The 19558-nt window shown below is 51.1% G+C and overlaps 1 protein-coding gene across 3 annotated transcripts in view; it reads left to right on the top strand.

The window, feature by feature from the left end:
* COL4A6 (collagen type IV alpha 6 chain) overlaps nt 1-19333 on the top strand; it is a 269640-nt gene extending 250307 nt beyond the window's left edge. For all 3 annotated transcript variants that reach the window (XM_059156531.1, XM_059156532.1, XM_059156530.1), the window contains 16 exons: nt 440-565; nt 1273-1454; nt 3115-3178; nt 4212-4286; nt 4794-4901; nt 4995-5102; nt 5634-5705; nt 6040-6165; nt 9889-10005; nt 10335-10496; nt 10664-10762; nt 12368-12514; nt 13235-13351; nt 14234-14425; nt 15153-15439; nt 17693-19333. In XM_059156531.1, the coding sequence (XP_059012514.1) occupies nt 440-565; nt 1273-1454; nt 3115-3178; nt 4212-4286; nt 4794-4901; nt 4995-5102; nt 5634-5705; nt 6040-6165; nt 9889-10005; nt 10335-10496; nt 10664-10762; nt 12368-12514; nt 13235-13351; nt 14234-14425; nt 15153-15439; nt 17693-17953 (2243 nt within the window). In that variant the 3' untranslated portion in view covers nt 17954-19333. The remainder of the gene's footprint in view (nt 1-439; nt 566-1272; nt 1455-3114; nt 3179-4211; nt 4287-4793; nt 4902-4994; nt 5103-5633; nt 5706-6039; nt 6166-9888; nt 10006-10334; nt 10497-10663; nt 10763-12367; nt 12515-13234; nt 13352-14233; nt 14426-15152; nt 15440-17692) is intronic.
* The last annotated feature ends 225 nt before the right edge of the window (nt 19334-19558 follow it).

Below are 19558 nucleotides of genomic sequence, written 5' to 3'. Positions count from 1 at the left end.
TGAGTTCTGAACTCCCTAGCCTTGCTTCCCAAGGTATGTTTTATTTGTCAGCCTTGAGGCTGCTGTGGCTTGTACCCACCCTGTGTTAGATAATAAGACTGGGGGTTTCTGAACCCCATCCCATGGCTTTTAAGCCATAAGACCTAATGACTTCTGAGTTTTCGCCATGTGTTAGAGGCCTCACCACATGCTCCCTGTTGCTCAGTGGAGGGGACTTTGCAGTAGGCTTCAGAGTTGCTGGCCGACTTTGGGCCTGTCAAAGGAGAGGGCATGAACGTAGGTGGGAAGTCAGGGGACCAGGGCCAGCCAGGGAAGGGCCTGGAAAGGAGGCCTGTGGGTAGTGCGGGAGGAGCAGAGATGAAAGGTCAGCTCGTGCCTGACCCTGTGTCTAAGCTTCCTCTCACAAGGGACTCACAATCTCCACCCCCCTCCCCTGCAGGAGACCGAGGCGACCCGGGGCCAGTTGGAATACCCAGCCCAAGACCTCCCATGCTGAACCTCTGGTTCAAAGGAGACAAAGGCTCGAGAGGCTCAGCTGGATCCAACGGATTTCCTGGGCCCAGAGGTGCCGGGCGGGGGGGGGGGGCAGGCAACCGGCAGGAGAAATGCTCATCCTCAACTTCCCTCCTGAGAAAAGGCCCCCATCACAAAGCCCCCCAGAGTGGCAATGTGGGTGGCAGCAGGGGGTCCAAGGAGGCTGCCTTCTCTGGGCTTGCTGGGCATCTGGACTTCCAGGCTCCCAGTGTTCATTGTCACTCTGGAACCGAAGTTTGTTTTTTGTTTTTGTTTTCCTAAAGATTTTATTTATTTATTTGACAGACGGAGATTACAAGTAGGCAGAGGCAGGCAGAGAGAGAGTGGGGAAGCAGGCTCCCTGCTGAGCAGAGAGCCGGATGCGATGCCGGGCTCAACCCAGGACCCTGAGATCATGACCTGAGCTGAAGGCAGAGGCTTTAACCCACTGAGCCACCCAGGCGCCCCTGAAACTGAAGTTTTGAATCACTGGCTATTGTACCCCCTGGAGATGCCTAGCAGATGCTGGGACATGGGCACCAGCAGTGTTGAGACAGAGTGGCCCTGACTGGTGCACCCTAAGGCTAGAGGCACCTCCCCCACTCCCACCTTCACAATCCCCTCCCCCACACTGAGCTAGCCATCCCCAAGTCCTCAAGGCTGCACTTCATTTGCCTGTGATCCTGGGGTCCTACAACTTGGGGAGCAGGTTTGCTCCTGCCCAGAGTCTTTTTTCTAAGCCCTTTGTTTCTTTCCTAGGTGACAAAGGAGAGGCTGGCCTCCCGGGACCACCAGGCTTGCCTGGAGCTCCTGGCTTCCCTAGTACCATCAAGGGACTTATTGGGAGAGCTGGAATCCCTGGCTCCCCCGGACAGCGGGGCTTACCTGGCTTAAAGGGGTCCCCTGGAATCACAGGTTTTCCAGGAATACCAGGGGAAAGCGTAAGTTTGCCCAGCTCCTGGTCTCTCCATGGGGGAAGGGCCTCTGTAGCAGGGGACATGCCCCTGGGCCCCATCTTTCTGGCCCCAGCCCACTTCCCGGCCTCTTCCCCTACCTCACCATAGACAAAGCCCTCTCCCTGAGTCTGGCAGGCCTTCCTCCACCCATTTCCTGAAGGTTCCTTCCTCTGGGCCTTTGTTCATGCTGTTTCCGCCACAGAGCAGAGACTTCTCCTTTGCAGCTAACTGCAAATGCAAATGCCCACCCGTGCTTCGGGTCCTGGACCTGGGTGCCCACTACCCCGGGAGTCTCGGAGGTCCCGCCCTGCTGGCATGCTGCACTTCTCACTGCTTATGTGAATCCCAGTTGGTTCTATGTGGGCTCAATTTCCTCAATGAGATTGTCAGGCCTTGAGAACAAGTCCTTACAAGCTCTTCTAGAAGTCTGCACCCCACTGCTGGCATCCCTCCCCCCAATGCCCCAACCTTGAGCTAGGCGCATTGTAAGACTTTGGTACAGGGCTCTGGACATTGTGATTTTAGAAAGGTCATTGCTGACAAATGGCAAGTAATCAAATCAGCTTGTCTGAGCTCTTCAAAGGCAGGGCAATAAGGTAGGCATAGCCATAAGAGGGAGCTGGGTTCGAATCTCTGCTCCCCTGCTCATGAGCTCTATGATTCTGTGCATATTGCTTACCTTGCCTGAACCTTGCTTTTCTCATCTGCGCAGAATGGAAAAGATACTCAAACCTCCTTCGGATAGCAGTGAAAATTAAATGAGCTGATCTGAGTAAAGTGCTTAGCTTGGTATCCAGCAAATGGTGGGCTCTCAATAAGTGGTAGCCGTCATAGCAGCAGTACTGAAGGGACTAAATGAAGTGGATTCTAGAATACCTGCACTCCTCGCAGGCAAAATTCCATCCCTTTAAAAGCAGCAGGCCTTGGGATGGAGAGAACACACACACACACACACACACACACACACACACACACACACATACACACACACACATCCCAGAAGCATCTGCAAAGGAAAACATTCTTAGCTGGATGATCCTGACTCCTCCACCCCTTGGATGGATGGAGTCAAAGTGGGAAAGCATTTCTATAAAAATGGTAACATTAACCCAAATGCAGACTCCAGGACCTGCGCACAGCCTGCCTGCTACGTGGTTCCTTGCAGGGACCCAAAGCTTGCACAACCTGCAGCTGAGGGCTGTCGCTTTCCCCACGAAGCAATCCTTTTCCTTATGCATCATGGCTCCAGAGCTTTGACATGGGGGGCGATAGCCGACTGTCTGCAGGGGGCACCACCAAACATCTGGCTGGACGGTTATGTCCTGTATTTTTAAAGAGACTTGTTACAACAGCCACACCTTGATTTCCCAAGATTCTCCTTTTGATAGCCGTTGGGAAGTTATGAATGATGGGACCGGGATTAATCTGCAGATAGTGTCCCTCCCCTAAAAACCCTGACTACGCATTTCCACCCTTGGCTCATCACCTTCCCTTCCGCAGGATGCCCCCCCCACGCCCCGCCACAGCATACACAGTAGACCTTTCTTAGGCAGTGGTTCAGGGAAGGTGAGGGGTGGGTGGGAGGCGAGAGTGTGGAAGGCCCCGAGCTCCGGGCAGAAATAATGATTTCTATATTGCTTTGAAGGGTTCACAGGGCCTTCGTGGAGCTCCCGGACTCCCAGGAACATTTGGTCTCCCAGGTTCAAAAGGTGAGGAGCATAATCCCCTCCAGTCCTGTCCATGTTGATGCAGATGGTGGGCCTTCATCCTTTCTGATGGCTGAGTTATAGTCCGTTGTACATATGCTAAGTGAAATAAGCCAAAAAGAGAAAGGCAATTATATGAGTTCACTCATATGTGGAACATAAGGAACAGCACGTAGGACCAGGGGTAAGGGAGGGAAAAACTGAATGGGAAGAAATCAGAGAGGGAGACAAACCATGAGAGACTTGGACTCCAGGAAACAAACTGAAGTTTACAGAAGGAAGGGGGGTGGGGGGCTGGGGTAACCAGCGATGGGTACGAAGGAGGACACGTGTGGTGATGAGCACTGGGTGTTGGACACAACTGATGAATCATGGAACACTACATCAAAAACTCATGATGTACTATATGCTGGCTAACTGAACATAACAATATTTTTTTTTAAAAAGTTGAGGAGCATTTTCTCTTTTAATGGGTGTTTCCAGAGTAAGGTGGATTTCTAGCAGGCTCAGGGTTCTTGGGGAAGGAAACTCGGCGTTCAAAGGGAAGTGAATTGATTTACCTTTTCTCTTTGGCCAAACCCCCTTCTCAGACTTTGCTCCTCAAACATGTGTGACAAACAGTGGTTTGACCCACTTGCCTTCCAAACTCAGCAGCAGAGGAGGGCCTCAGCTCAAGACAGTCTTTTCCCTTGCTGAACCCAGTTCACAGGGCAGGAAAATTTCCCATACTTGCCATCATCATTGTTTCATTCTGGTGATGTTTTAGCACTCTTCCTCCCGTCTTCTCTGCGCATACTGAACCTAGCGATGTTTTCCCAGTGGAGATATGCTTCACGTAACAGCATTTCTCGCCAATTGCCTGATAGCATCCCAGTCTTTCTTTGGTGATTGGTCGCTTTTGCCCAGTGCATACTTTTGTCAAAGATCACCTCTGGCTACATTGAATCTGAAAAGGTTTTGCCATCAAAAGATCTCTTTGCTGCAAAATGAGGTCTAGCTTCTCTTAACCACTTGGACAATATCTTCATATCCCCAGGAGATCAAGGTCAGACATTTGGAATTTCCGGTAGCCCAGGACCCAAGGGACAACCTGGGGAGTCTGGTTTTAAAGGTAAGTCTTCTGTCCTTTTATCTCACGTGTCTCAGAGACTCCTCAAAACTGAGGATCAGGAGGAATTGGGGAGGTCAACCCCCAAGTTCTATAACTTCTATCCAGTGCAGAGAAATTTCTACCCTGACACATATCTACTCAAGGCAGCCCACAGTTTCCCCAAGCAAACCAGTTTACTTTCCCCTTGAGACTCGTGGGGTAAGCCTAGTAAGACCATTGGGATAATGGCTTCCCTTCCTTGGTTTATAGTTATCTAAACTGGTTCTCAGTCATTTCCACCCATTACCGCTCCTTATGGGGGCACTCAGAACACATTGACTTACCTTAGTGGGCAGCACCTTGCAAATGCAAAGACAGCTACCATTGCCATATTTTTCAGAGGCTTTTCACTGGACCTGACTCTCTTGAGATTTCAAGTAGATTTCCTTTCCTGCTGCCTCTCTCCCTAGAAGAAACATGGTGCCTGAAACAGGGCCTGAACACTCAGCATTTTTCTTGATTTTGTAGGCATGAAAGGAACAGATGGCATCATGGGTGATGTGGGTTTCCCAGGAAGCAAAGGTGAAGATGGGAATGTTGGGATTTCTGGAGATGTTGGCCTTCCTGGATCTTCAGGTACCGTGCCACCTGATGACTGTATTCTGAAAAACTGAGGGTTGGCTTCAAGCCATGGTCCAGTCTGAGCTCCTGCCTTGTTTTCTCTCTCAGGGCTCCCCGGGACTGCAGGCATGAGAGGAAATCCAGGGTTTCCGGGTTCTCCAGGCCATCCAGGGGCACCTGGGCCCCTAGGACCCTCTGGCCTAATGGGAACCAAAGGTATGTGTATTTGAGAGGAGGTCATGGGGAAAGGGGTTTTTCCTTCAGAAAAAGGACAGCAATTCCTTTATATTAAGAGACACTCTCTGGAGGCAAGTCATTTCCAGGGGAGTCACTGGCTGGGTCACATGATGGATAATCGGAGGAGGAGAACATGGAATACGTGGAGAGAAGAGTTAGCGAGAAAGGCTGTCGTCCTGGCACACGTAGTCTTCCAGGTGTCAGGGATGGGCAGCGAGTCTCTGGCTGCTGGCTCCTCTAGGTCTTGGCATTGCCACACTGTGTTCTCAAAGAGACTGAATCATCTACCACCCTTCTCTTAAAGCTGTATGGGTCACTAAGGAGAGTCAGGAAGTGCTAGGGTGGAGGTTAGGGAACGGTCTTCTCTCCCTTAGAGCATTGAGTAATGCCTCCAAAAAGACCAGGACCTTTAAAATGAGGACTTCGCAAGGCCCTGGGGTGCAGGATCTTTGGCTGACCCATCATGATTCAGAAGTTGCTGGAGCCATCTCTGATACTCGGTCTCCTCAGGTTTCCCTGGACTTCCTGGTTTACATGGACTGAATGGGCTTCCAGGAACCAAGGGAACCCATGGAAATCCAGGTGAGGAAGACCCTCAAGGGCAAGAAGGAGAGCATCATCTCTTCCAGAAGGCTGGCGGGGGCTGGCCATGAGTTCTCAACTGTAGGATATCCCATATCCTTCAGCTCATAAATCTCCTTGCCAGCCCCCTCCTGTCCCGGTCTGAGGTGCCTTGATTTGTGGAGGAAGGAGGAGGGGGAAGAAGTTCGTCCTTCTACCCAGAATGAGCTCTCCTTCTCGTTACTTAAGTACTCCTGTTCTGGCATGTGTCACACAGTCCCTGAGCCTGTGAGCGAGGCAGGAGGGCCTCAGCTGCACTGAGTTCTGTCCCTCCACTGTCTGCATCTCCTCCTAGGACCTAGTATAACCGGCGTGCCTGGGCCAGCTGGCCTGCCTGGTCCCAAAGGGGAAAGAGGTTCTCCAGGAACTGGCCTCGGAGCCCCAGGGAAGCCAGGAATGAAAGGACAAAAAGGTGGCCGAGGTAAGTGAGCCCAAGTCAAGCCTTGTAGAAGCTGAGTAAGGCCCGGCCAGGGAGCCAAGGCTGGGGCTCCTCAGGGCCACATGGCTCACAGGGTTGAGTTGTGCATATCTTCATGTCCCTAGGGATCATGGAACTCAATGGAACTGACTGCTGAGCTGGGGGCCATGCTTAGGGCTTTTTCAGAAGGCATGTCAGGGAGAGAAGTCCAGTGAGCTCCCTTTAGCCTCCTTATTCCCTCTTGCTCTCCCTTATTAACCCCAGGGTCTCTCTTGCACCCTTGGCCAGGGCCTGACTTTAACGGTCTTGAGGGACAGGGCTTGTCCACTTAGCAAGAGATTTGCCAGAAGTTCCTCAACATCCGGGGTGGATGGCGCGCCACTGCCAGGGTCCTTAAAAGACAGCATGGCTGCCGGAAGGAGCCCAAGACTAAGAGGATAAATGTCTCCGTAGGATAGGCACTCCCCAGGCACTCAGGATCTGTGGGGTTTACTAGAAAGCAGTTTTTGCCCTCATCTCAGCCCCTGACTCATGGTGTCATCTGAAGTCTCCTTCTGAGCCTTCCCTTCCCAACCTCATAAATGGTGAAAATGAATTCTGATTCTCTCCTTCTCCTTGGGAATGTTCCTAAGACCCAGATACAAGGCACTCGATGTAAGACAGGAAACAAATTTAGTGTAGCATCTTACCTAGGAGTATGGACTCTGAAGTCAGACTGCTGGATTCAAATTCCAGCTCTACCCAAAACTGGCTATATGACCTTGAACAAGGAAATGACTCACCCCTCGGTCCTCAACGGACTCTTCATTTTCCTTTTCTATAAAATGGGCATAATAAGAGAATCGACTGCACAGGTTTGGTGAGGAACCAATGAGGAGTGAGGTAGTAGGTATGAAAGCACTTAGCACAGCATCTGGCACATGGTAGGTGCTTAAGAAACGTCCGTTATATCATGATGTATTCCCAGGGCAATCCTATTTGCAAAATGTTCTGCACCTCCGTTTGCTTGTGGAGCTTGAGGGCCCCCTGCCTCTTATTTATGTGCATGTTTGTATAATGCGTGTCTGTTTTCCAGGAACTAATTCCTACACTAATTCATTTTCTAGTGAATTTTATATTGGTGCATCTGCTCTCTCTGTGTTTCCTCTTTCTTTTGGTCTGGACCAACCTGTTCTTTTCTGAAAGCCAGCAGCTTCTCCCGAGTGGGGGCTCCCGCAGGGTCTGAGCCTATAGGCAGAGAGTGTGGCTTTTTTCACAGGAGGTAGAAAGAGGGGGCCCGGATAGAAGCAAAACCCAGATGGTTTCCCATCTTGACTATGGATGCCTAGTCATTAAATTATCCATTTCCTTTGACTCTCTGTGGTAATAAGAAAATCACAGTGACAAATGTAGTAAAAAGCACATGTGAAGATGCCTACATTTCAGGAACACCATGTTGATTTAAAACAAACAAACAAAGAAAGAAAAAACAAATAAACAAATACCCAAGTTGCAGAGAAAGACATTGGGTATGATTCCACTGACCAATTTATAAATAAATGAAAACAAGCAATATATCTTTTAAGGACACAGATACATGTGTTCAAACTGGGAATGTGGAACACAAAATTGAGGAGTGGTTGCCCCTTGGAAGGGAGGATCTGTGAAGGGCATGCAAGGAAATTCAAAGGTAATGCCCTCTTCTTTTTCTTAAACTGAGTGGTTGGAACAGAGATGCTCATTTTTATCTGGGTGATTTTTTTTACTTGCTATTTATAAATATTCTTCTGCTCCTCTCAATATCTAATTAAAACATGGTTTTAAAAGTACACAGCAAATATCTTCCTCCCATAGAAACCTATCTCTGTTATGATTGTAGAAATCAGTGTAAAATGAAGACTTACTCCAAAGCAAACTTCCTAAACCAGTCCCTGTCCTAAAATACCTTTATCTAAATAACTTTGAATCCCACCATTCATTTTCTCATTTGCACTAAATATTTAGAGGCTGTGCTTGTGTATCTAGGCTTAAGTCTTGGACACTCAAATGAGTTGGAAAAACATGCCACCCAGCATTTTCATATACTCCTTTAAAGTGCCTCATTGTTAAAGAAATACGTGAACTTTTTTTTTTTTTTTTTTACTACTTGAGATCAGTAGAACCTGTATTTCAGTTTTAATGCTAAATTGGTGGAATTCAAAACTCAAGAAACAGGTAAAAAGAGAAGGCACCTCCAAAAACTACTATGGGAGCTTTTTATAGTCTGTGTGCTACCCATAGTACCATCTGGTGTCTTGCTTATTGCTTTTTGCTTCATTTCACTATATATATATATATATATATATATATATATATATATATATATATATAAATATATGTATGTGTATATATAAAGCTATATTTTCAGGAAAAAACACAATATGTCTTTCTTTTCAGATGTTTATCTTTGTGACAAAGAAAAATACTTGAAAGGTTCATCGAGACGTAACTGACCATACTTAGAAGTAGCACCACATGGCTTTACAACTGTTTTTTCTTGTTTTCTTTTGTCTTGTTTCCAGACCTAGAATAATTGAATAAGCCTTTTCTTGAAATTTACTTTTTTGTCCTTTATGTTCCATCTGCATTCAGTTCACTAATGAGCTGTAAAAACCACCGGAATTCACCCATCTGCCATCTTTCTTTATGCATTTTTATGGATTCACTATTTCTTTAATGAAGCACAAGAAGTTCCACCTTAGTATTTTTGGCTTTCTTCATCAGAAAAACGAAAATTCAACATTAGCATTTTTGGATTTTATTGTTACAAACAAAAATCATCTCAAGCACTAGAATAGTTGATCACCCAGTGGAATCTATTTCTCTTCCTTGGAATGTATTCTAGAGTATGCCAAAATAATAAATACATTTCTTTTATGCTACAAGTTTAAGACGGACTTCAACATTTTACGTATGGCTTTGATGCGATTTCCGACCAAGACTCCACGCATGTTTTTGTGTGCATATTCAATAAATCTGTCATCCATTGAAATTTTCTGGTTTTGAGCGTTGTAGTAGAAATCGTTGCACAAATGGAAAACACGTAAAAAATATCAGAGCAGATGAGTATTTTTGTATCCACTCTAATAAATGGCTTTTTTCTTTGATCAAAAGGGGGGAGGGGATATGGTATAGAGAAATTATGCAAGCATCCAGCTGATATCATGAGTTGTCTGTAAAAGTATTTTCCAGTTTACCTAGAAGACCCAGAAATTAGCCCTAGAAGACACTGGTAGCTGCAGCCCTCTTGGGACTTCCACTCAGACCCAGCAGGCGGCTGTTTTGGCTGGAGCCCATGCCCCACCTCACCCCTTCTACTTTCTCTGGGGAGCCCCAGACATAACTGGCTAATTCAATGAAAATGTGCCACAGGGCCAGGAGGTTTAAAAACACTTCAGGAAACTTCAGTTCCAGGTCATGCCTTCTTTTCTTCCCCGTTTGAGGGAAATCTGTCTGAAATTTTTCCATTTCCAGTGACACTGAGAGCTAGAACTTTCCAAAGCTCCATCCCGAGGAGGAACCGAGGCACCTGCTGGGGGTGGGGGTGTTGTGGAGGAGGGAGCGTGGGGCAGGCGAGAACAGGGAATCACTGTGACCTTGTGTGTCTGCTGCCCTTCGCCGGTCTGCCACCCCCCCCCCCTTCCATTTTCTCTGGAAATGCCTGACCATACCAAGCCCATAGTGGCACCTTTCATTTATTCTTTGCAGGTTTCCCAGGTCTCCAGGGTCCTGCTGGTCTGCCTGGTGCCCCAGGCCTCTCCTTGCCCTCAGTCATAGTGGGACAGCCTGGCGACCCTGGGCGACCAGGCCTAGATGGAGAGCGAGGTAAAGACAGGAAGCCCCAAAGAGGTTTGGCCTTTGCCTTTTGTCCAGATTTGGGAGAGGTCCTGATACAGTCCAGCCGCATTCCTACTGCTGGACATACATGGGCCTGCTTGGCCCCCACATCCCTCCCCCAGCAGGGACACAGGGGACTGGAACGGGCTGCATTTGCTTGGAGGGTTTGGGAAGGTCCAGGCACTGGGACCCCACATACAGCAAGGGAACATTCTCTGCCCTGGGAATAGGCTTTGGCTTCCTAGCAGCCCCAAGGCCTTTGGTGGTGGCCGCTTCCAGCTCATCTGCCCTCATTCCTCTTCTGATCTTATCCTTAGGCCGCCCCGGCTCCCCGGGGCCCCCAGGGCCCCCTGGGCCATCCTCTGATCAAGGTGACCCTGGAGACCCTGGCTTCCCTGGAGTTCCTGGCCCTCAAGGGCCCACAGGAGACCAAGGAATTCCAGGTTTCTCCGGCCTCCCTGGAGAGCTAGGACTGAAAGGTATGGCTGCACGGCTGGCTGTTGGGCCCTTTCCCACTCCACAGTTAGAGATGGCCCCTTCCTGATCATGCCCTTCCAACCCTCAAATCGGCCCAGTCTCGACCCCGCTGTCCCCTACCTGCACCACCGTGCCAGACCCTAACTTGCTTTCCCTTGGACTTTGCCAGGCATGAGAGGTGAGCCTGGCTTCATGGGGATTCCAGGCAAAGTTGGGCCACCTGGAGACCCAGGACTTCCTGGAATGAAGGGGAAGTTGGGGCCCAGAGGTGAGTTGAGAGCACGTGCCTGGATGCTCCCGAGCTCGAGGGATGGGTCTGGGGGTCACGAACCTACAGGAGCCTACCTACACTGCTTACCACACCAAGAAAGCCTGGATGTCTGAGGCAGCTGAATGAAGCTCCCCCAGAAAGGGTATCTCCCCAGCTTGGGGCATCGCTGCCCCCGGCCGCTTCTGGAACTGAAGGTCACTACCACCATGGGTCCAGCCGCTGATGTCCCCTCTGCACTCTTTCTGCCTCTGCGGACACATTCAGTTTGGTTTGCACTCGTCGCCACGTAGCCATGGGCTCAATTCTGGAAATGAAGGACTCTTTCCATCCTTTACCACCATCCCCTCATGCACACCCAAACTGTTAGCAAACCCTGTGGGCTGCTTCTCCTCAATATGTGTGCATCTGCTCACCTCTCAGCCCCTCCCTGGCTGCCACCTGGGTCCAGGGCACAGCCAGTTCTCAAAGGAATCACTGCAGTGACTTGCTAACTGGCCTCATGGCTTCCTCCCCTGTTGGACAGCTCCCCCAACAATCATTGCTCCATGAAGCAGTCAGATCTTGTAAGACATAAATCCTCCACTGGCCTCCCATAGCAGAGCAATGAACTGTGGTTCCCAAAGTCCCATGGGACAGCTCCCTCTTCATCCCCATCATCAGCCCTTCCTCTTTTCTGTTCCCCTTCTTTGCCACACCAGCCTCTTTCATTTAGCCAACCCAGTTGACCCCAGGGCCTTTGCACAGGTGAGGTCTACTTCCTTGAGTCCTCTTGCCCTCCACTCCACCCCTGCTCCTTCTCATCTTTAATCGTCTCAGCTTAAATGTCCCTGCTTCTAAGAGGCCACTTGTTACTCTTTCTCAAGCAGATTCTCCACCCCAGGAACCCCTCAGCTCACCGTCACAGTCTGTGTCACTGTCACTGAGCTGTTCATTTCCTTTGTAGCGCTTCTCACAACTTGCAGGGAGACGAATGGTATTTTTCAGGTTATGCATCTCCCATCTTTCTCACAAGACCGTAATCTCCACAACGTTCTGTGCCTCAGACTATCAGGGTGTGCCCTATAACAGGCACTTGAAAAATAGTTGGTCAATGAAATAGTAAGCAAATCAGCTCATGTGTCTCTTCGTAAATTGGCAGACCAGGCTCAAGGTCCTAGGCTGTGGTGCCAGCTGAATCTCTGAGGTTGGACTCCTCCCCTTGGCCTCCTTGGCCTTGTGCTCTAACCAGTGAGGGAGCAAACCAGCGACGCCAGCCCCAGACGAAAGCTCAGGCCACCTCACTGGCCACAGATGTGTCCTGACTAGCCTACCGTGTCCCAGGCCCTAGGAAACCATGTCCCAGACCCTGAGGAAACATGATGAATGTAACCCACTCCCTGCCTTCTAGAAGTTACCAGTTCACTGGGGAGGTAGGTGGGTAAAGAGAACATCACATAAAGGATAGTGACAGTCTTTCTGGATGGATCCAGTGGGGACTGTGGGGGCAAACAGCAAAGGCTGAAAGCGGGTGATGGCCAGGCAGGAAAGCAAGCTTCTGGGGCCCTGTGCTGGCTGCCTCCTCTGCCTCCACCTGATATTTCCATCTCTCCCGCTTGTCCCCAGGCTTTTCTGGACCCCGCGGTGCTCCTGGACAAAAACCAGTTACAGAAGCAGTTCAGGTTCCTCCTGGACCCATGGGTCTACCAGGCATCGATGGCATCTCTGGCCTCATGGGAGACCCTGGGGTTCAAGGCCCTGTAGGCCTCCAAGGTTAGAAGAGCGCCAGCGACAGGGGACTTCTCGGGGAGGGGAGTTAAGACGGCCTTGGCTGAGACGCTGAAGCAACTGGCTGGGATCTCCAGCTCAGAGCATTTCCTCCATTCCTTCACAAAGCCCCTGAACTTCTTGTTGGGAAGCGGGGGCAGCAAGGTCAGCAGAAGTAGTTGGCTTTAGAACATGTGTGGCCAGAACATAGCAGCTACTCCAGGCAGGGTAGCACTTCCCTTTCTACTGTGCTGCCGAGGGAAGGAGGAAGTGTGGTGGGAGGTCAAGAGCCATGGACAAAGTCCGAGGCTTCGTGCAGATTGGTGGTCAGGAAACCCAGCTTCCAATCCTAGCTTCCAATCCCAGCTGATGCACCAGCTCCAGTAAGTGAATAGTCTCTCTGGGTGCAGGTGTTCTCATCTCTGACATGGGACTCTGACAGCTTCTGTGCATTCTGTGCATAGTGAGGAGAATGAGAGGAAGGGAGGAGTAGGTGTGAAGGGGCTCAGAAGGGCTAAGTGCAGAGCAGTGGTCCCAGGACAGAGAAGCCAGGCCAGGAAGCTAAGAACTAGCAGAGGTGGCTCAGCCCAGGAGTGCTCTAACATGATGGTCAGTGCGCCCTCTCCTGGTCAATTCTGGGCATAACACACAAGTCCTTTTTCCCTGGGGCCTGCTTTCAAGGACTTCCCACACTGAGTCCCGGCTGCTGGCCTTCTCTCCTTGCAGGCTCCAAAGGTTTACCTGGCATCCCTGGCAAAGATGGCCTCAACGGACTCCCCGGCCCGCCTGGGGCTCTCGGTGACCCTGGTCTTCCTGGACTGCAAGGCCCTCCAGGATTTGAAGGTGTGGTGATGTCAGCACCAGGGGGCTGAGGGTTTCCATGAGGGTAGGGGGATTTGGAGTGAGCCAGAATCTCAAATCTGAGAAACAGGAAATGGGGCAGTAAAGCCTGGCACTGAAAGGAGCCTGGAAAACCAGACTGCATTTCATTCGCTCCCATCCACCTCTGAGCCTGGGAAGGATGAGAGCCCCACATTCCGGAAGGCCAAGGACTCCTTCCAAATCCTTCTCTGGGTTCTCTTCTCTGAGAGCTATGATGGTCCTCTAGCCTGGCCCCTGGCCCTGCACTTCCCCTCTTCTACCCTGGGATTCTGACATGGATGGGAAAGGGGTAGTTCAAGGCATAAGAAAGTCTGAGATGAAGAATGGCTGCTACTTACTTCCCATTTGGTAACAGGGATGGCAAATCAGTTGTCCTGCGCAGAGACCAGTTCTGAGACTCCGTGGATAAAGGGGTACAATTAACTAGCCACATCTTCCATGGGCAGGAGAACTGGTGGGATTTTTGTCCCGCTAATCCCAATTCTGCTTTCGCTGCCTCTGATTCATCAGGGGCCCGGTTATGTCCTGGGAGAGCCTGCAAGCTCCAAGGAGTCGCCCCCTCGGCCCCCTCCTGCCGTCATAGAGGACGGGAGGCCTGGCGGCTGGGGGAGGGGAGCTGGATAAGCACACTTTTGCAAACAGGGACTGTGGGCTGGATACGCCTGAGCTGGCATTCCAGCTCCACGGGTTGGGGGACTTGTGAGCCTGTTCCATTGTCTACAAATCGGGGTAATCGGGTTTTTGTGAGGATCCAGTGAGCCCAGCTGGGTGCTCAGCCTGAGGTCAGTGGCTGCCTTTATGAGTGGCTCACCCTACCTCTCTTTCCTGCTGTCTCCCTCTCAGGCGCTCCAGGGAAGAAGGGTCCCTTCGGGAGGGCTGGAGTGCCTGGGCAGAGCGTGAGAGTGGGGTACACCTTGGTGAAGCACAGCCAGTCGGAACAGGTGCCCCTGTGCCCTGTCGGGATGAGCCAGCTGTGGGTAGGTTACAGCTTGCTGTTCGTGGAGGGACAGGAGAAAGCCCACAACCAGGACCTGGGTAAGTACCGGCTCTGACACCAGCCTTGGTCACCCCCCACCACCACCACCACCCCAGGGATCAAGAACTCCCTTCTTCTGTCCTCTCAGCCTGGGGCGGGCCCACCATTGGGTAGCAGGATTCCAACAGTAGCTGCCGTGTCAGGCATATCTGGGTTTAAACCCTGGCGCTCCCACTTACTGGCTGGGAAACCTAGATGAGTTCTTCCACCTCTCTGAACTGCCACTTCCTCCTTAAACGAAAACAAAGCTAAGGCTAGTACCTATCTCAGAGGCTGCTATAAGGATTACATGAATCACCCAATGGAAAACGCTTAGGACAATGTTCGGCATGTTAAGCAGGAGTAATAATAATAATAATATGACCTGTGGGGCAACAGCAATTACCCGGGAATTAATTGTATTGTCTGCAGGTGTGCCAACTCTGAACCACAGACTCACTCTATTCAATGTGGATTTGACACAGCAGATTAATTAGGGGGTCCTTCCACGGCTTAGACAAAGATTCCTTTCATTCTCGAACTTCCCTGGTGTGTTGAGAATAGGATTGGACCAACAGACGCCAGCGGATGCATGATATTCCAGCCCTGGAAGGAGGGCCGTCCCTTCTCTGGGACAAGTAGCTGGATACCACCCAGGCCAGTCTAGCCCTGGTGGCACTGGGCACGGTCCCAGCCCCGCCTCTCGGCCCCACCTTACCTGTCTCTGCCCACCTGCTCTCCTTCCAGGCTTTGCTGGCTCCTGCCTGCCCCGCTTCAGCACCATGCCCTTCATCTACTGCAACATGGACGAAGTGTGCCACTACGCCGGGCGTAATGACAAATCCTACTGGCTCTCCACCACCGCCCCCATTCCCATGATGCCTGTGGGCCAGGCCCAGATCCCCCAGTACATCAGCCGCTGCTCTGTGTGCGAGGCACCTTCACAGGCCATCGCTGTGCACAGCCAGGATGTCACCATCCCGCGGTGCCCCCTGGGCTGGCGCAGCCTCTGGATCGGGTACTCCTTCCTCATGGTGAGGCCCTGCCTTGCCCCTGTCCCCAGTGTAGAGGCAGAGGACAGTGGTGGGGGTACGGTGGGGGGGGGGACCCTGGGAGGGTCCCTCAGGCAGGTTCTCAGGCTCAAGCGACATGATGTAGGAAGCACAGAATTTGAAGTGAAGGAAGAGATTTGGCCTGACCTTGGCCAAGTTCTGCATGAATGATGGGTGATTCTGAGAGTGAGTAGAAGGGAGCGGTTTTCACCTAGCAGTCCAGGGTGAGAATATCTATGAATCACAGGCAAAGGCCTTGATGTCTCCACGCCTGCTTCAGGTACACCATAAGCGAGGGAGGGAGGTGACAGGCGATCCTGGTGGACAGCCGATCCTGGAGAGGCTGCCCCCCCCCCCTCGAGGCCGGGACACACTGTCATGGCCCAGGCTGGGCATGGCCGCTCTTCCTCTTCTGCCCACAGTCCCAGGCCCCTCCGGCCGCCGCCATGTCCTCCTGAAAGGCTCCGATGAGGGTGTACTCTGTTTCTACATCCTTACTGAGGTTTTTGCTGCTTGCCCGCTATGGTGGGAGAGCTGTATGTCTTGGTAAGAAAGAGCTGAGAACATCTGCAAGCCCAAGGAGGCATCAACTCCCTCACATGCATTTCTGTGTGAATATCTGGGGTCGGGGGTCGGACATTAAATAAGCAAAAGGTAGGTTTCGGGCCAGAATCGCTCCCAGGGAACACCAGGGTGGCCCCTGCTGAAGTACTCTGCCTCGCCAGAGCTTCCTTACTAGATCGCCAGGGGTGAGATGACGAGAAAGTGTCTGAAGAATTACCAAAGCCGTAGGCCTCCTCACGTTAGTGTGCCCACCTGGGATGAGGTACTTCCTTGTTTTGCTCTGTGTGAATTGGGCAGTTTATCCCCATGTGATACAGAGTCACCTCACCTCTCCTTCTGTCCCATCCACCACCCAGACCAGGAAATAAGTCAAAAAGGCCCCTGAGTTTCCACAAGGAATAGCACAAAATTTGTACAAAATCACCTGTGTTTTGCTCCAGGGAGCACTCTTAAGTCCTTACTCAGAATCTCTTTACTCTTACTTTTCACAGAATTCTAGTGTTCTAGAATATCCATATATTCCTGAAAACTTGTAAGGGTGGGAATTTGGACTGCCTAGTACAGCCTCTTGGGACCATAAGACATGCCTGCTAAGAAGGAGAAAAGAGGGAGAAAATGATTCAAAGCTGGCCTAAGAACTCTGGGCACACAACTGTCCAACGCAAAAAGCAACATTCCCAACAACAAGCCTGAGTCCTGTGCCAAGTGTAAAATACACAGCGTCTGCCCAATTAGTAAGGCAGGGTAGTGTGTCCTTTATTCTAGAACATGTTCCATCTGAGGTTCAAAATGAGGAAAGATTTGACACTTCATATATCAGGAAAATCCCTTCTAAGGAGACTAACCCTCCCGGAGCTGTGTAAAGCAAGCCATCCCTGAGCGTCCAACTTGGGCATTTGTCCCATTGGCCATTTGCTGACCCTGGGGGGATGAAGCCTCTTCCTCACCCCCTGTGGTCCAGCTAATACCCCAGCTGACATGAAGGGAGAGGGGGTGGGGAGTGCAGTGACACGGACTGCTATCTGTGGGTACAGTGACTGGCGACTATGGGCTAATGAATGGTACTGACGTTGGATGCTGAAGGGGCCCTGAAGTGAGGGCCAGGACGCTAGGCCACATACTCCTTGCTGTTGCTCAGCAAGCAACAATGCTCTGTGTTGTCCTAAAGGGTGTGGTACAGGTGGAAAACGTAAGAAGTTCTAAGGAAGCTAACTGCAGAGCCAGCACTATTCAGGCTGGGGGAGGGGCCCCAGGTTTAGCCACTTGGTGGAGTACCACATGCTCTTCTTGGGGTTCACCACCAAGGGCTTGGAGTAGACAAGGGTCTGGGGAAGACCTGCATTCTAAAACCTACTGAATCTGCCTTCATTCAGCTTTTCTCAGACTTACTTGCCCACGGGGATTGGCAAGGAGCCACCGAACACACTTCGGAACTCAGTGGGATGCTCGGAGTTTGGTGGGGGAGGACACTGGCCAAGAGATCCCCGCTGCCCAAGCGCAGTGGGTTAGGAGGTCACTTGGGGAGCTTGGAGGGAATGCTCCTGGCCCAGAGGAGCTACAAGCTCAAGTGGTCCTAGGAGATTTGAGGCTGTAGGATAGATGCTAGGGCTGAGCCAGGGGCCAGAGCTGCGTAAGGGCCCAGGGCTGAAGCGCTGACCCCATCTGTTGCAGCATACCGCGGCAGGCGCCGAGGGTGGCGGCCAGTCCCTGGTCTCCCCGGGCTCCTGCCTGGAGGATTTCCGAGCCACTCCTTTCATCGAGTGCAGCGGGGCCCGGGGCACATGCCACTACTTTGCCAACAAGTACAGTTTCTGGCTGACGACGGTGGAAGAGAGGCAGCAGTTTAGGGAGGAACCGGTGTCCGAAACACTGAAGGCCGGGCAGCTCCACACCCGCGTCAGCCGCTGCCAGGTGTGTATGAAAAGCCTGTAGAGGGGCAGCTGCTGCACCCCCGCCGCCCACCCCTCCCCCACACAACGGTCACCTCACAGCTGAAGAAGGAAGGACCCCTGCTCTGTTGCCTCTCCGTCAAGTCGTACATCGGTGTCTCCTGAGGGCTGGACTACTGGACACTGGTCACCCTGACCATCAGGCCCAATGGGTGAGCCCACCCTACTGGGGCCTGCTGTCCCATTTCAAACTGGTGCTGTTGTTGGACGTGGATGTTTGCAGGCTTATTCACGGCTACCTCAGAAAGACCTGCTGGGCGACTGCTTTCTTAGACTCCTAGCTTTCCTCATTGTCTTGATCAGAAAGCCCTTCACCATAGCTGAGAAGTCACTTCTTTCTGTCCAGAGGTCACCACATTATTTGCCTTAAACCAGAAGCTGGTGTTTCCACATTCAGCCAGAAAATTCTCTGGCTAAGCATTCACAGGGTGGCTTGAGCCTGCATGGGGCAAGCTCTTACTCATCCGGGGGACCCACTGTGTCTAGGCAGGCGGTGGACCTGGAATGGGGTGCCCACCAGCAGCCGGGGGTGCTCTTTGGTTCCTTCAAGGGTGAGCCAAGCTGGGCCCCAGAGTGCTTCAGGAGTGGGATTGTTAACTTCAGATGATCCCCAATGAATTACTTCCTCCTTGCCAGCGCCCTCCCCAGCCAGAGACGGAGAACTTGGCCTAGTCCAGAGTAGAGCAGGGGAGGCACCAAGTGCAGCCAGGCCCAGAAAGGGAAATGAGAACCACACCCCTTTCTCCCAGGCTGGGTCGGGGGTGGGGGTGGGGGGAGTTGGGGGCAGAGAGGTGGATGGGTAAGAAGGTGTGAATTTTGCTTTGGACTCCAGGAACAAAAAAAGACAAAGCCCTTGTCCCAGTTTCTCAGAGGTCCCTGTTTATTCCAAATGCCATCCAGATGTGTGCAGTGGGGCAAATCGAAGCCATGGTGTTTTGGGTCCTTAGCGTTCTGAGGCTGTTGTTAGAGACTTTCCATTAAAATGTCCATCCAATTGCTCTTTCATGGGTAGCCTGTTAAACTATTTTAATACATTGTTAAGTCTCATAGAAATCTAGCACACTCCTCTCCTTAGCAGTTGGCAGACCTAAAACAAGCTGGAGTGGACTATAAAGTGTATTGCATTCTCTGCAGGGGGATGTGTTTTAACCACTTCCTCTGATTATCAGTTTCCCGGAATACCTAGCTATGTTAACATGAGGCAATTCCTTCTGGGTGATTCTGTTTCCTTAAATATTATGTAAACCATGCCAACACAGAGAAAGCAAAATCAGTATAATCTGAATTACTGTTACCTTCACCTCCTAAGTAATAAGCATGCTGTCAGCTTTGTGCATTGCAAATAAAAGGACTCACACATCAACATTCGGCTCTTTGGATGTTTTCTGATGAATACTTTTCTAAAGTCCATCTCGCTATAATTCGTGAGTTCCCCTCAGAGCCTGATAATGCAAGCTGAGCTTTACAACATAATACTGAGGTGGAAAAAATACAATTAAAGTCAAAGGGTAGAAGGCAACAAATCCACAACTTCTCTGAAAATACACCTACAACTCCTTTTAGCCCCATCCATGCTAGAGTTCAAGAA

Source organism: Mustela lutreola, chromosome X (genome assembly GCF_030435805.1).
Source record: "Mustela lutreola isolate mMusLut2 chromosome X, mMusLut2.pri, whole genome shotgun sequence".
In the NCBI taxonomy this organism is placed as follows: Eukaryota; Metazoa; Chordata; class Mammalia; order Carnivora; family Mustelidae; genus Mustela; species Mustela lutreola.
Note: the sequence above shows the minus strand (reverse complement) of the source record. Positions and strands in the feature narration are given on the sequence as shown.